The sequence below is a fragment of the Diaporthe citri genome (assembly GCF_014595645.1).
Source record: "Diaporthe citri strain NFHF-8-4 chromosome Unknown scaffold_5, whole genome shotgun sequence".
Taxonomy (NCBI): domain Eukaryota; kingdom Fungi; phylum Ascomycota; class Sordariomycetes; order Diaporthales; family Diaporthaceae; genus Diaporthe; species Diaporthe citri.
In genome coordinates this window covers 411,859-425,593 of record NW_025064850.1, presented here as the reverse complement: position 1 = coordinate 425,593, position 13,735 = coordinate 411,859, and the positions used below count along the sequence as shown (strand labels likewise).

At 56.3% G+C, this 13,735-nt stretch overlaps 6 protein-coding genes across 6 annotated transcripts; 3 read left to right on the top strand and 3 right to left on the bottom strand.

Moving 5' to 3' along the window:
• Positions 1-1,865: 1,865 nt before the first annotated feature.
• On the top strand, positions 1,866-3,703 carry INS49_010824 (uncharacterized protein; the record flags this gene model as incomplete). Its single annotated transcript, XM_043171547.1, has 4 exons — positions 1,866-1,871; positions 2,077-2,382; positions 2,469-3,342; positions 3,408-3,703. 4 exons carry the CDS (start codon positions 1,866-1,868, stop codon positions 3,701-3,703), a joined length of 1,482 nt encoding a protein of 493 aa, XP_043023292.1.
• Positions 3,704-5,059: 1,356 nt separating this feature from the next.
• Positions 5,060-5,966, top strand: INS49_010823 (uncharacterized protein; the record flags this gene model as incomplete). Its single annotated transcript, XM_043171546.1, has 3 exons — positions 5,060-5,555; positions 5,687-5,851; positions 5,926-5,966. The coding sequence occupies 3 exons, from the start codon at positions 5,060-5,062 to the stop codon at positions 5,964-5,966; spliced, it is 702 nt and encodes a 233-aa protein (XP_043023291.1).
• Positions 5,967-6,406: 440 nt separating this feature from the next.
• On the bottom strand, positions 6,407-7,536 carry INS49_010822 (uncharacterized protein; the record flags this gene model as incomplete). Its single annotated transcript, XM_043171545.1, has 3 exons — positions 6,407-6,436; positions 6,668-7,075; positions 7,168-7,536. The coding sequence occupies 3 exons, from the start codon at positions 7,534-7,536 to the stop codon at positions 6,407-6,409; spliced, it is 807 nt and encodes a 268-aa protein (XP_043023290.1).
• Positions 7,537-7,641: 105 nt separating this feature from the next.
• INS49_010821 (uncharacterized protein) lies at positions 7,642-8,032 on the bottom strand (the record flags this gene model as incomplete). Its single annotated transcript, XM_043171544.1, has 2 exons — positions 7,642-7,845; positions 7,901-8,032. 2 exons carry the CDS (start codon positions 8,030-8,032, stop codon positions 7,642-7,644), a joined length of 336 nt encoding a protein of 111 aa, XP_043023289.1.
• A 1,296-nt stretch (positions 8,033-9,328) lies between these two features.
• On the top strand, positions 9,329-10,502 carry INS49_010820 (uncharacterized protein; the record flags this gene model as incomplete). Its single annotated transcript, XM_043171543.1, has 2 exons — positions 9,329-9,607; positions 9,669-10,502. The coding sequence occupies 2 exons, from the start codon at positions 9,329-9,331 to the stop codon at positions 10,500-10,502; spliced, it is 1,113 nt and encodes a 370-aa protein (XP_043023288.1).
• Positions 10,503-10,933: 431 nt separating this feature from the next.
• Positions 10,934-12,049, bottom strand: INS49_010819 (uncharacterized protein; the record flags this gene model as incomplete). Its single annotated transcript, XM_043171542.1, has 1 exon — positions 10,934-12,049. One exon carries the CDS (start codon positions 12,047-12,049, stop codon positions 10,934-10,936), a length of 1,116 nt encoding a protein of 371 aa, XP_043023287.1.
• Between the last annotated feature and the right edge of the window lie 1,686 nt (positions 12,050-13,735).

Sequence of the window (13,735 nt, the reverse complement as noted above, 5' to 3'; positions counted from 1 at the left end):
ATTCTTGTATTGTGCTGTGTTTGAGGCAGCCTGAGTAGGGGCCTGGTTGTCTCGTGGATCGGACATGCCCCGTGTCGTGCTTGATATGTACCAGAGGCCCAGCTCAGATGGCAGAGATGAGTCTAACCCACACCAGAAGTCTAAATTCTCAACTATAGGCACTTTAAATGAATTCGTCGTGTAGTAAAGCGTTTTCGCGAAACTGTTAGAATCGGGCCGAGATATTTGCTGCTTGGGTTGTTTGGTATAAGCCAACAGATCGACGGAGGCAGGGTTGAGCCAGACTGCTTGCCCTGTCTTGTACGCACTACGTGTGAGGCCAACTGCGCTACAAGCCCACGGGGTGATCGCTCTCGCAGATCGAGGACAGTCGGTAGATTTAAGGTGCACAGCTTCTGTTTCTGCCTCCTGCCTGCTGAATATCTCGCTGGGCTGCTGAGAGGTGGTAGTTGGGAGGTGGGGATCTGCGCTGATTGATTGTCTGTCCAAGGGGTCCACGTTCGGTGAGCGACGGATGTTGCCCGCTCGCTCCATCCGTAGTATTCACCGGAGGAAGCGCATGGTCGTATTGGAAGTCGAGGCTACTGTTCTCGCGACAGGGGTTCAGCCTTGGGGCGACTCCTCTCTGGACCCCGTGTGTCTATTTACATGCATCTATATCCAAATCCAGCCTGACAAGTGCCGAGGAGGCAGCTGATGTTTGCCGAATTTGTCGAGTGTGCAACGAGTCGCGCACTCGTTTTGTGTTTGCCTGTGGGGGGCAGCAAGAGAGAGAGGAAGAGCATGAGATCGACAGTATCCGTTAACTTGAGACGGCGAGTCGCACAAAGCGAGATGAGGCCTAATCCCTGCAGGGCGAAGATCTTGTGAAACAGCGTCAGAAAAAGGCCTAGGCGCGCAGGTGGGACCGGCGAGGCCTCAGGGGTGTGTTATTTCAACGGGCGGCGCTGGGGATGCTGTTTGGCCCAGCTGAGTCCCTCCTCTCGGCCTTGATATTAACCTTAAGAATCTTCCCAGGGTGGAATAGGACGTGATCCGCTCCCCCTCAAGCACCATCGTGATCCGGCTGCCCAATCTCATGGTTGGCCCTCGTTGCCTCGTGAAGGGGATTGCTGGATCTGGTACCTGCATGGCCCCAGGGGACTTGGGTCGATCGTCAGGAATTAGCTGCATGTAGTACAGAGAGAGAGAGAAAGGGCAGGTGCTAAGAGTAATCAAGCAATAGCGGCCAAGTGAGTGCCAAGGCTGCCTTCCTCCCCACCAGGTCGGGAGGCCCTTTCCTCAGTTCGGTGTAGGCGCTGAGCGGGCCGCATCGTGAGATAAGAGTCGGGTCGAATCATAAATGAACCTTGCCCGCCCATTTCGCCCTCCTTCCTTCCTATGTCCTGGTCTCTCCTGATCTTTCCAAACAAGGCCGGTCAGCCAGTCGTTCACTCTTTTGCTCACCTTCAGTCGTTCCTTCATCGCACTGTTTGACCATCCAGTAGGGCATCTCCCGAAAGATCCCCACTGCCGGATTCACCTCAGCATCGCACGGCACCGTATTGCATTGCACCGCGTCGCATTTCCCGTCTGCAGTCGTTCATTCCTTCCGTAAGTCAGCCATCAAACACCTCCGTTTCCAGGACGACTCAGCAAGACGAGTCAATCAACGACAAACGAGGTCGACCAGTCACCAAGTTTAGAACTCGGACCTGACCTCGACCTCGACAGCTTGCTGGGCTCCTTGCGATCCCTGCGCCTTTCTATCTGACACAAACCTCAGCGTCCACTTCGCAACTCTATACTCCTTTCCAGCTTGTATCTAGAGCATCGTTGCTGTTCACTTCAACACTTGACGCCTATCCATCTGTCAGGCTGTCACCATGTTTGTAAGTTCCTTGCGACGAGCCCAGAGGGCCGTTTAGAAGTTCCCTTACATTTTTGGAGACCTGATCGGCATGGTGTCCACGGGTGCCAAACCTTATAGCCTGCCCATCGGTACAACCTTTTGTGTCTTACTGCGTCGACGCCACGCCCCAAGCCTCCCCTTCGAGCATACTGGTCTCCAACAGCAACGCTAACAAAGCTTTACAGTTCCAACGAACCGCCCTTGGCCTCGTCGGCGCCGCCTCCCTGGCTGCTGCCGTGCCTGCCATCGACGTCCAGGGTTCCTTTTTCGTTAACAACGCCACCGGCGCCCGATACCAAATCGTTGGTGTCGCCTACCAGCCCGGTGGCTCTGCCGGATACAACCCAGGCTCTGGCGTCGACCCCCTTAGCAACAAGGACGAGTGTCTTCGCGATGCAGCTCTCATGCAGATCCTCGGCGTCAACGCCATTCGGGTCTACAACATTGACCCCGACGTGAACCACGACGAGTGCGCCTCGATCTTCAATGCGGTATGTCCCGACACCGACCCGAATTACAACGTGACCCGTGGATAGAGATATGACTGAACATGAGCTGACTCTGTGCTGTGGTGTAGGCTGGCATGTACATGTTCCTGGACGTGAACTCTCCCCTTCCGGGCGAAAGCATTAGCTCTGCTGCACCCTGGGAGTCTTACTACGCCGGCTACCTGAACAGGACTTTCGCCGTCGTCGAGGCCTTCAAGAACTACCCCAACACGGCCGCGTTCTTCAGCGGAAACGAGGTCATCTTCGACGAAGACAACGGCGCTACCGTTCCTCCGTACATTCGTGCCGTCACCCGTGACCTCAAGAACTACATCGCCAAGAACGCCGATCGTGCTATCCCCGTCGGTTACAGCGCTGCCGACGTCCGTTCCATCCTCTTCGACTCGTGGGAGTATCTGCAGTGCGAGGATGAGGAGGACGAGAAGAGCCGCGTCGACCTGTTCGCACTTAACAGCTACTCGTGGTGCGGCAACAGCACCTTCACCGAGTCGGGCTACGACCAGCTTGTGGCTGGGTTCGAGGGCACCTCTGTTCCCATCTTCTTCTCCGAGTTCGGCTGCAACACACCTTCCCCTCGTGTCTTCACCGAGGTGCCAGAGATCTACAGTGATGAGATGCAGAACGTTTTCAGCGGTGGCATCGTCTACGAGTACGCGCAGGAGGACAACAACTATGGCCTTGTCAACATCAGCTCCGATGGCTCTGCCTCGATCATGTCCGACTACTACTCCCTGAAGGAGCAATACGCTGGCCTGAACTTCACCACCATCCAGGGCATTGCCCCGTCCACGAAGAGCACTTCTGCGCCCAAGTGCAGTGAGAAGTTGATCACAACTAAGGGCTTCACCTCCAACTTCACCATCCCTGCTCTCCCACCCAACGCCTCGGCCCTCATCGAGAACGGTATCAGCCCCAAGCCGGTCGGAAAGATCGTCAAGATTGGTAAGTCAAACCTTCCAAGGAACAGAAACCCAAATCGATAACTCGGCTGACTCGAACGAATACAGATGACTACTCCGTTACGGTCACCGTCAAGGACAACGACGGAAAGGTTATTTCTGACCTTGCCGTCGCCCCGCTCGGCGAGAACGAGATCAACTCGCCCGGTGCTAACACCAAGACCCTCTCTGGCTCTGGAAGCTCCTCCTCTACTGGCACCAGCTCGAGCTCGAGCTCCTCCGCTTCCGCCTCGTCCTCTGAGAGCGCGGCTGCTGGCATGCGATCCGCTCAGGCTGGTTCGATGGCGTGGGTTATGGTCTCTACCACCGTCGCGGCCAGCTTCCTCATTGGATTCCTGGGCTAGCTGCCCTACTAGAATCCATGACAAAGCTGCGTGGGCCACAAGAGAACACAACGTAGTGACTGCAGCTCGTTATGGGAAAGAGGGGGAAGAAGCGCTGGAGCGGGGTTGATGATTCGGCAGAGACAACGACACGTGCCAACTGAACGAATGACTTTTGTCGAGTATCGGTGTTATGATACCAATTATGCTTGTGCATTTTCGCTTCTCTTCAAAACATAGGGTCTAGGAGTAAGAAACAGTGTTTCGTAATCATAATCGTGGGATCCTTGTGATACCCAGCAGCGCAACGTGATATGTCTGGCTGAGACTTGCCTTGCGGCAGGGGATGCCGATTTGCTCCAGATGTCTCTTTCACATGGTAAGGGCCATCGTTCAAGGTTGAACAACAGGAGCATCGACTCGATAGATCCATGGTGGACTGAACGAAGTCGTCGCCGAGCTTGTGCCCGTCACCAGTCCACAACTGTTCGGGCGAGACTGCGTCCAATGGGATCAAATCCGGCTCATAATGAACCTTCTACTCTAACCGAATAGCTCGAAAATCTGCCAGAGTATCGGTCCAGGCCAGGGCGAGCCTGGCGGCTGAGCTGTCAAGAGGCGCTTTGACTGGCTAGCCTTGGCCGAATGTTTTCTTAGGTAGGGAGGCGTATTTGGGACTAAATTAGAATGTCAACAGCGCGTTATGTACATCAGTTGTAAACAAGAGTGAACTTGAGATTCATGTTCGAGAGGCGGTCAAGCTTCATGGAAGGAGTTGATTTGTGTAGATATTTCTGTGTTTCCGCAATATTGAGTTTGTCCTTGTTTATACTCAATGGATGACTTTAACAATCGAATATCAGGTCTACGATATTGCTCTAGACGATTCCGACAAAAACTTTTCCCGTTTATACTTGAGTGAGGGGGCAGAGGGTGGGATCACCCAGCTCCTGCAAGCTCGGTCATGTTGAGCTCGAAAGCTATGGCAGCGCACGGCTCGCATCAGAAGCTCTTCACACCATTGCCGTTGTACATGAAGGTGAGTAAGAGGAGGAGAGCAGCATCCTAAGTTGTTGCCCATGGGTCCGTTACTGGCTCTTATCCCAACAAGGTCAACGACACGACTCAACACCACGCCGGCGCGTCGCATGGATACCGCCCACCGCGCTCCTAGACGAGTCTATGACACAAGGTATGGCATGATCGCGATGGGACTCCGGTATGGATAAAATTCAGGACTTGTCCATGCCAATCGCGCTGGTGATATGATCCCCTTGTTGTTCCTCTTTCTTTTTTCCTGCACCCTCTGTTAGGAAACACACTGTTGCCGAGACAGAACACCAGCTTGCACCCTCATCCAGTCAAACCGACTCAACCATGGCCAAATCTTTCGTTCAGGCCCTATGCCTCATGGTAGCAGCACGTTGTGCCGTTGCCATGCCCTATGACTACGACGACTCACCCTTCTTCGGCGTCCAGGACGACGTCAGCGACGAGTGGCCCTTCTCGGAGCTCATCCGCGAGTCCCCCTTCGAATACCACCGGAGGGAGGCGGCCATGGCTGCGGGCCTCGAGGCCTCGAGGACGCTCCCGCCGTGCGCGACCGAGACGCCGACGGGCTGGGGACCCGCGGTCAGCCCGGACACGGCGGCGACCTTCTCTGCGTACCCGCAGTTCAAGTCCAACGCCACCCAGTTCGGGGTGAGCAACTCGTCGTTCATCATCTCGGTCGTCAACGACAACGACGCGTTCGAGTACAGCGGCAACACGTACCTCGGCTGGATCAACCAGCCGACGTACAGCCCGTGGAACTGCCAGCAGGCGTGTAATGCGCTTAATGCCACTGGTGTCAAGTGTAACACTTACAACACCTGTGAGTGTCCCCGCCCCTGATGATGCCCCCCCCCCCTCCTGCTACTGTGTGTGAGAGAGCCTAAAAGGAAAACGTGGCTTGGGTCTCCTTTGGCTCACGACATGGAGATGCTGACCTCTTCCTCCCCCAAGACTATCTGCGCTCCCCGACCATCACGCCCAGCACTGACGCTTCGTGCCCCAACCCGACGTCCATGACCACCATCGTCTGCGCCCTGTGGAAGAACAAGCTGTTCCCCTGGGACGGAATCAACACGGGCGAGATCCGCGGCAAGAACTTCACCGTCGTCATCGCTGGTATGTCACTGACCCCCGCCCTTCGCCATGGCCTAGGGTGGCACTAATTGATGCTCATGGCTGACGCTATTCAGGTTCCAACTTGTACCAGAGGAACAACTCTGACCCCTTGTAGAGCTGTTACCATTGTGTGAGCTGTTGCTTCCCGAGAGATCGGAAGCCACGAGGTCCCTCGAGGGTGGGCTGCTGTCCGGGGTGGATACGCAAGTTGGTGTGAGCAGCTTGCTCGCGGTAATATTGTAGGGTTTCGCACCACCTAGGGGACGTCTAATGGTTACTGAGACCTGGATCATTCCTTTTCTATTCTCCCCCAACATCATGACCGGGTTATGCTTTCCTCGGCTACTCGGGGACTGTTGAAGTAAAAAGTAATTCTGTGCGGACCACATAGCCATTCACTCGGTTGTACTAGTCTATATGCTATAGCTGCTAGTACAATAACAGTCTAAAAGTAGATAAGCATAGCACATTAACCACGAGTGTCTTCCGTTGACATGTGTGTGATCTGTGGCGATATTCACATGTGCTCTCAGGCTAACAACGCCGTAACTGGCTTCATCTCTGCACTTTGGCCACACTGGTGTGCTGTTCATGTAAATGTGTATAGCTCTGAAATGTAACATGTTTTCAGTTTCCTCCTGGACAAGTCTGTCTCTAGCAGCTAAAGGGAGCATACACAGTTCCGTCCCGATAAGCCACGATAATGCCATCGATTGTCACATACAGTCCGGCCACACAGATAAACAGGCCCCCTATAATTGTGAGGACACTTAAGATGGTCATACCCCAGGACTTGGACCAAGTCTTTTCCCCCACCCCGTAATGGTACGCGTCGTAGAGCCAGAAGAACCCGGCGATGCCATATGTGTACCACGAGGCAAACAGGCTTGCCGAGATGCCGATGAGGTAGTTGAATATGGGCACTCCGACAGCAAGCACGAACGCGGCGCCATTGGCCAGAAAAATGAGGAACACCCAGACCCCCCAACCGAGCACCGAGTGCTGGTGCAGGTGGCGCGAGCGCCGGAACATCCTGACGAACACCAGCTTGGCCGCGGTGTGCGAGTACAGCGAGCCGGCGATGAGGAAGTTGGGGATGGCGACGCCGTAGGCCGCCTTTGCCCAGACGGGCGGCAGCGAGGAGAAGGACGGGCTGGACACCTCGGACCCGAGGTAGTAGTACGTGACCACCGAGAAGACGACGTAGAAGCTCGTCGCGAAGCCCTGGAGTGTGTATGCGGCTTTCATCGCGCCGCGGGGGTCTTTCATCTCCGAGATGGGATGAAGAACATGAAGTGGCCCGCATAGGCAAAGACGGGGTTCGTGATGGACACGAAGGCGGCGACGAAGTCGGACGACCTGGCTATGTCGACCGTCCGCCCCTCGACGGGGTGCAGCCCCGCGCCGACCATGCCGATGACGCCCGCGACCAGGATCGAGGCGACGGCGGGGATGCTGAGCCACGAGAGGCGGTCCATCGTCCGGGGCAGGGAGAAGAGCAGCGTCGGCACGGCGAAGACGCCCGTGTAGAGCATCAGGCACAGCCGGCTGTCCGAGAGGGCCGAGAGGGCCGTCTGGCCCGCGAGGAGCTGCGACCCCGTCGCGAAGACGGCGAAGATGATGGTCCCCGCCGCGAGGACCTCGCGGCCGGCCGGGCCAAAGAGGATCATGCCTGCGTCACCCATGGAGTGCACTGTGTCGTGCCAAGACACACGCGCATATTGTCAGCTCACTGTGTTTTTTTCCTGCGCGGGGGCTATTGGTCTGGCTGGGGGGTTGGGGCTGCTTGCTCACCCTGGGGATGGCGCAGCTTGAACTCGATCAGGAGCCAGCTCGTGAAGGTCGCGAAGACGCCCAGGAAACACGATCATGATCACGCCCGGCACGACCCCGACGACGGCGAGGCTCGACGGGAGAGAGAGCGTGCCGTTCGACACGATCTCGGCTATCATGAGGACGGCCACAAGGGGCCAGCTCATGGTCCTGTAGTGGATCTGTGGAGGTCAGCAACTGCGCTTGGTGTTGCGGTCTGGTCGGGGTCATTGTCACCTGTGCGCCCTCCTCGTCTCCGAACACATCGTCTGTGGGAGCATAGTTCGCCTGAGGTGGGGATCCCGTTGAGTATCCATACTCATGGTAGATGCCTGGCTGCTGGCCTTTCTTCTTGTCGTGGTCGAACATCATGATAGCCACCCGCGGAAGAGGTTTGGGCGGTGTAGATGTGAGACCACAAAGTCATCATCTACATCGAGTTCCTTTGGGCGGAGAAAACAGCCGAGTCTCTAATGGGATTGTCGTCTAGGTAATCAATTGCCGCTCCTGGTTTCTCAGTACAACCCTGTTGCAAGCACTCCAGCAACATGCTGGGCTTACTCCCGCATCGGCCTACTTGCCTGCCTACCTGAGATAGGTTCGACGCTATCGAGAGTTGGAGAAGCGATCATCACACCGTGAGATAAGCTGCCCTGATGATTCGCACATCTGTGTTAGTTGCCGATTATTGGAGATGTGACGGAGATAACGACTTTGAAGCCATTTTGCAATCTCACCAAATAAATAATATGCATTCTGTCAGCCCAGTTTCCAGGTCACACAACATGGGCCTTCGTAAGTTCAAATGGAATCTCGAGCCCTCACAGATACTTCTTCGGCATCTTCCATGTAGCACCGTCTTCTGCCAAGCGTGTAGCCATGGAAGATCAGTTTCATGTATGGAAATAAACGATTGAAGATCAGTATGGAAGACAAGGGCCCTTCATCAGCCCATCGCTACCTAGGTATACTTTTGAATAAACAGATGCAGTTCCCTTACTGCAGACAAGGCCAAAAGCAAGTCGAGGAAAGAAACAGAATTATCAGCCTCACCATCAGCCCTCAGATATTGTATGGATTTCATACTGAATTCGAAAGACATGAATCTTGAGTCCCTACAGAGGCACAGCGGACAGATGTGGTGGACAGATCAAGATTTGGAAAATTCCAGGACAGAAGGGCACTTTCAGTCACATCATCCAAATAAATACTTACAAGCTGCAATTGCATGTCAATAGCATAGCTTTGAAATATCGATATACACACAAGTTTGTATGTACTATGTGGGAGAGGATATGAAACCGTACAAGGAGAAGCCAACATCTGCGTCCTGTCAGCCATGCAAGTGTAAGCTAGGACTACACTTGAGACCCAGATGTCTGAGTCAGGCAGGGGAGGCTTATTTGAGAGTAAGCCAATCCTATCTCTTAATTTCCAGTGGATTCCAATTTATCTGTTGAAGTGTAGCCAGTCCACCGTCTTGTCGATGCTTAAGAGGCACTCAACCAATTAAACTCCCACTAACTCAGGTAGGGTTGCCGTTAGCCGACGATAAGCGAACGCGGGCGGCCGTGACATCATGCGGCTCAGGCGCGTCCCGACCTCAGCTTACTGCGGGGACCAAACCTTCCGATCAGCCATGGTGGTGAGGCGTGCCGGTCCAAGATGAAGTCCCTGAGGCCAATTACTCGACATATCCTGCGGAGGAGCTCCCCGCGATGCCTGCGGACATTTGCTACGGCGACCGATGCCGCTGGCCAGCAGCAGCAGCAGCAGTTCGACAATCGTGTCAAGATCGTCGAGGTGGGCCCGCGTGATGGCCTGCAGAACGAGAAGAAGACGATACCCCTGGCGACAAAGATCGAGTTGATCGAGAAGCTGGCCAAGACAGGACTTACCACAATCGAGGCCGGGTCGTTTGTGTCCCCAAAATGGGTTCCTCAGGTTTGTTGCTTCGCTGGTAGCTGACAGCTATATTGCCTTGCGTCTGGCTAAGAGTTTCCAGATGGACAGCTCGAATGAGATCCTCGAGCATCTCCTCAAGAACAAGCCCGCCTCCCCTTCACCGATAACCTACTCCTTCCTCGCTCCCAACGTTAAGGGCCTTGCCAACGCCACGAAAATCCTCCAATCCCACCCCGATGCCTTCGTCACCGAGTCGACCCGCACGATCCTCAACAAGGAAAAGCCAGAATTAGAGCTCGCGGTCTTCGCAGCCGCGACCGAGTCCTTCAGCCAGAAGAACCTGAACTGCTCCGTCGCGACGTCGCTGGAGCGGTTCCGCGACGTGATCGCCCAGGCGAAGCGGTCGGTGGCCGACATCCGCGTGCGGGCGTACATCTCGGTGGTGCTGGGGTGCCCGTTCGAGGGCCACGACGTCGACCCGCACCGGGTGGCCGAGATCGCGACGGACCTGCTGGAGATGGGCGCCGACGAGATCGCGCTGGGCGACACGACGGGCATGGGCACCGCGCCCCGCACCGCGCAGCTGCTGCGCAGCATGGCCGCCGCGGGCATCCGCAACGAGGACGTCGCGCTGCATTTTCATGACACGTACGGCCAGGCACTCGTCAACACGGCCGTCGCTCTCGAGCATGGCATCCGAACCTTTGACTCGTCCGTTGGTGGGCTTGGTGGCTGTCCGTACAGCCCTGGCGCGACGGGTAACGTGGCGACTGAGAATGTCGTCTATTTCATGGAGACCTTGGGTATGGACACCGGGGTCGACCTGGACGCTGTGGCGGATATTGGCCAGTGGATCACCGGGGAGCTGGGGAAGGCGAACGACAGCACCGTTGGGAAGGCCGTTTTGGGGGCGAGGGCCCGGGCTGACAAGTGAGGCGCCGTGAAAAAGGGAACATCTCAAGGTTCCTGAATTGGGCCTGCAAAAAGATGCACGGGAAACGGCGGGATGGATTGTATATGTGTCAATAGTTCAAATCCGCATGGTTTGAGTTATGGTTGTCCAGCTCGTAACTGCACAACTGTGCAGGCTGGTAAAACATCTATCGTGCAAGCTCAGACGTGATGCTTGCCTTGAAATAAATGCCCAGACAAATGCTACTGTGTGCATAGTTGAAAAGCAACATCCGGTCGAAGAAACCGCCATAATGAGAGAAGCAACCCTAGAATACAGTGTTACGCTTCGCCTGTTATCCCGACTAGATGCCAGAGGTTGTGGTAGCAATGGAATTCTTGCTGCTACTGCTATTCAAATTGTCAGGGTATCATTTCGCGTCTCGATTCCCTTAATGGAAAATTATCTTTGCTTTAGGCGGCGTTCTCTTCCTCCTTGGCGAATGTGTTGGCTACTATGAAAGGGAAACACGCTGTTGCTTCCATGTACACCTTGACATTGTCGGCCCCAGCCTTGATCTTGCCCCAGCTCACGGCCTCATCCGGCCTTGCCCCGGCGTCGCTGCCGTCGAACTCCTGCGCGGTGTTGATGTACACGGCCGACTCGGCGCCGTTCCTCATCAGGCAGGCGTTGGCGATGTGGTGCTTCACGAGGCCCCCGCCGAGGATGATCATGCCGGCTCGCTTTGCGCGCACCGAGATTGTGTTTATGCGGCGGATGTCCTCGACGATGTCGACCCTCAGCTGCTTGGGCGAGGACTTGAAGGTGTGGAAGTACAGCATGTCGCCGAGGCTGCCGTCGGTGAGGGCGGGGCAGAAGACGGGGATGTTGTTCTTCCAGGCCCAGTAGTAGACGGAGGACTCGTTGTTGATCTCCTTGCCGAGGCGGTGGATGACCTTGGAGGGCGTCCAGACCAGCTCGCCGTCGACCTCTTCGCTGGTGGTGCCGTCGACGTGCTTCCCGGCCACCTTGCTGGCCTCCTGCTCCTCGAGCATCCTGTCCAGGATGGGCACGACCCAGTCCTCGAAGGCGCAGTAGTTGGAGTTGGGCACGACCAGGTTGCCGATGCGGTTGAGGCCCCTGGCGCGCAGGTCCCTCCCCGGGGCGCTGAAGCCGCCGGGGGACATGTAGGTGTCGCCGAGGCACTTGATAAAGTCCTCCTCGATGCCGCCAGCAGTGGTGACGATGGCGGAGACGTGGTTGTGCTCGACCAGGTAGCGCAGGACGCCGCGCAGGCCCGACGAGATGAGGTTGGAGGTGTAGCCGAGGAAGATGGTGGTGCGGTCGCCCGTCTCCGGGTCGCGCCAGGCGCGCATGTCGTTGATGATGCGCACGGCGTCGCACATGGAGGACGCCTGGAAGCCCATGTTCCTCATGCCCTGGAGCAGGTCGTCTGCGGTGATGGGGCGGCCCTTGAACTTGTTGAAGTCGAGCTCCTCGACCTTCTGGGAGCCCTCGGGCATCTCCTCGGACTTGACGAGGACGGCATCCTTTGCGCCGGACGGGGCGGAGGCTGGGGTTGAGGCCATCTTGGTGTAAAAGCAGGGGAGCTGATGCTAAGTCTTAGTGTGCTGATGAAGTTCTGGTTGTCATGGCCGGGATAGGATGAGTTTTGCAGACTGATGAAAATTTGACATGGCCAAATGGATGTTGCTTGTGGTGCTGCTGGTCTGGTTTCTTCTGGTATGCTGATTCTGATCACATTCTGCTACTTGGCGATGGAAGTTCTATGTATGTACATGCACACGGTGCAGCTTAATGGAGGTCCTCACGGGCTCTCGCAGCCTTCATTTTCATCTCGTCTTTTCTTCGGTCGGGCCACTCACTGGAGGGATGGTCAGGAAAAGTGACCTGACATGCATGACATGGGCAGGGCCGGGCAGGGCACCGCAGGGCAGGGCGTGGCGTGGCATGGATCTAAAACCTCAAATCTATCCGCTCTCCTGCCGCCTGATCCCTGCAGTGGATGGACCGTCTGGCAGGGCAGTACCAGGTGATTGTGTAGTGCACCACATTAGACTGCAGAGATCTCCCTAGCTGTATCGAGCAGTACATTGAGAAGCAGAGGACACTTGGTAGGACGGGCCTGCTAGACTGTGTTTGGTAGCGGCACAGGACTTTTCATCACGTCTGCGGGGCTAGTGGCGTTCACATTTTGAGGGGTACTTGAAGAACGTACCAATGTATCTGGGTACCGCGCAGGGGTTTGGCGGAGGCAGGGGCAGGTGGGCCAGGGTCATGGTTCTCCAGCCGGTGACTTGGTGACTTGGAGACCTGGAGACCTGGAGACTTGGGATGCGGCTGTTGAGAAGGGCGCTAGCCTTGGCTAGGTAGTTCGATTTCATGTCTGGCGCCCACCCGCTGCTGTGCTCTAGCCTCTGGTTCACCTGGCACCTGGCTGGTGCTTGGCTGGGCTGCGATTGACGATTTCGACTTCGACCGTTCCTCTACATGCACAGCGCCTCTGCCACACGACCACACCCGCCTCGACCAGACCCAACAACACCCTCGTGCGCATTGTGTGCATCTCCTTGACCTGCCTCTCATCCCTTCCAGCCCTTCTTCGGCGTCGGTCCGGCCCAGCGGGACCCGTTGTACCCAACCTCTCGACCCGCCCCATTCTTCTCCATTCCCACTTCTGCCACTCCCGACATCCATCCATCTCTGTCCACCAAGTCAGTCAGGGCCGCTCGTCCATCTGCTGGAACCTGGTCCTCGTCCAGGATCCAAGGCCTCACCCTATCGACCCTGATTCGGCCTCTCGATCTTGCCTGCCTGACTGACTTGACTGGCCGGCGTGGCCTGGCCTTCCCGACGCGAGCGTGACTACTACCACTAGCACTTCTTACTGTTGTTGCTGCCGCTGCCCGGTCCGACCTAGGTATCTGACCCCACTGCACACCGTTAAAACACATTCTGGTCCATTTCCGTCGAAATGTGCAGCCTGTCTGCAGACATCTAGCAAGGACATACTGGGGCAGAGGCTGCCCTTTGGAGACATGTAGGCCTGACCTGTTCTGTTCTCTCCGTCCCCCGTCTATCTTTCTCCCTCCCCACCAAAAAAGACCCACGCAGCCGGCCGTCGTCAGTTTCTGTTTCTGCTCGCCTGGCCTGGTCTGGCGCGGCGCAACCCTTTCGTGTCCTTCGTGTCTTTTGACGTCTAGACCCGACCCTCTCCTCCCCGTCCAGTCCACTCGTGTACAGCCCGTCGCCTG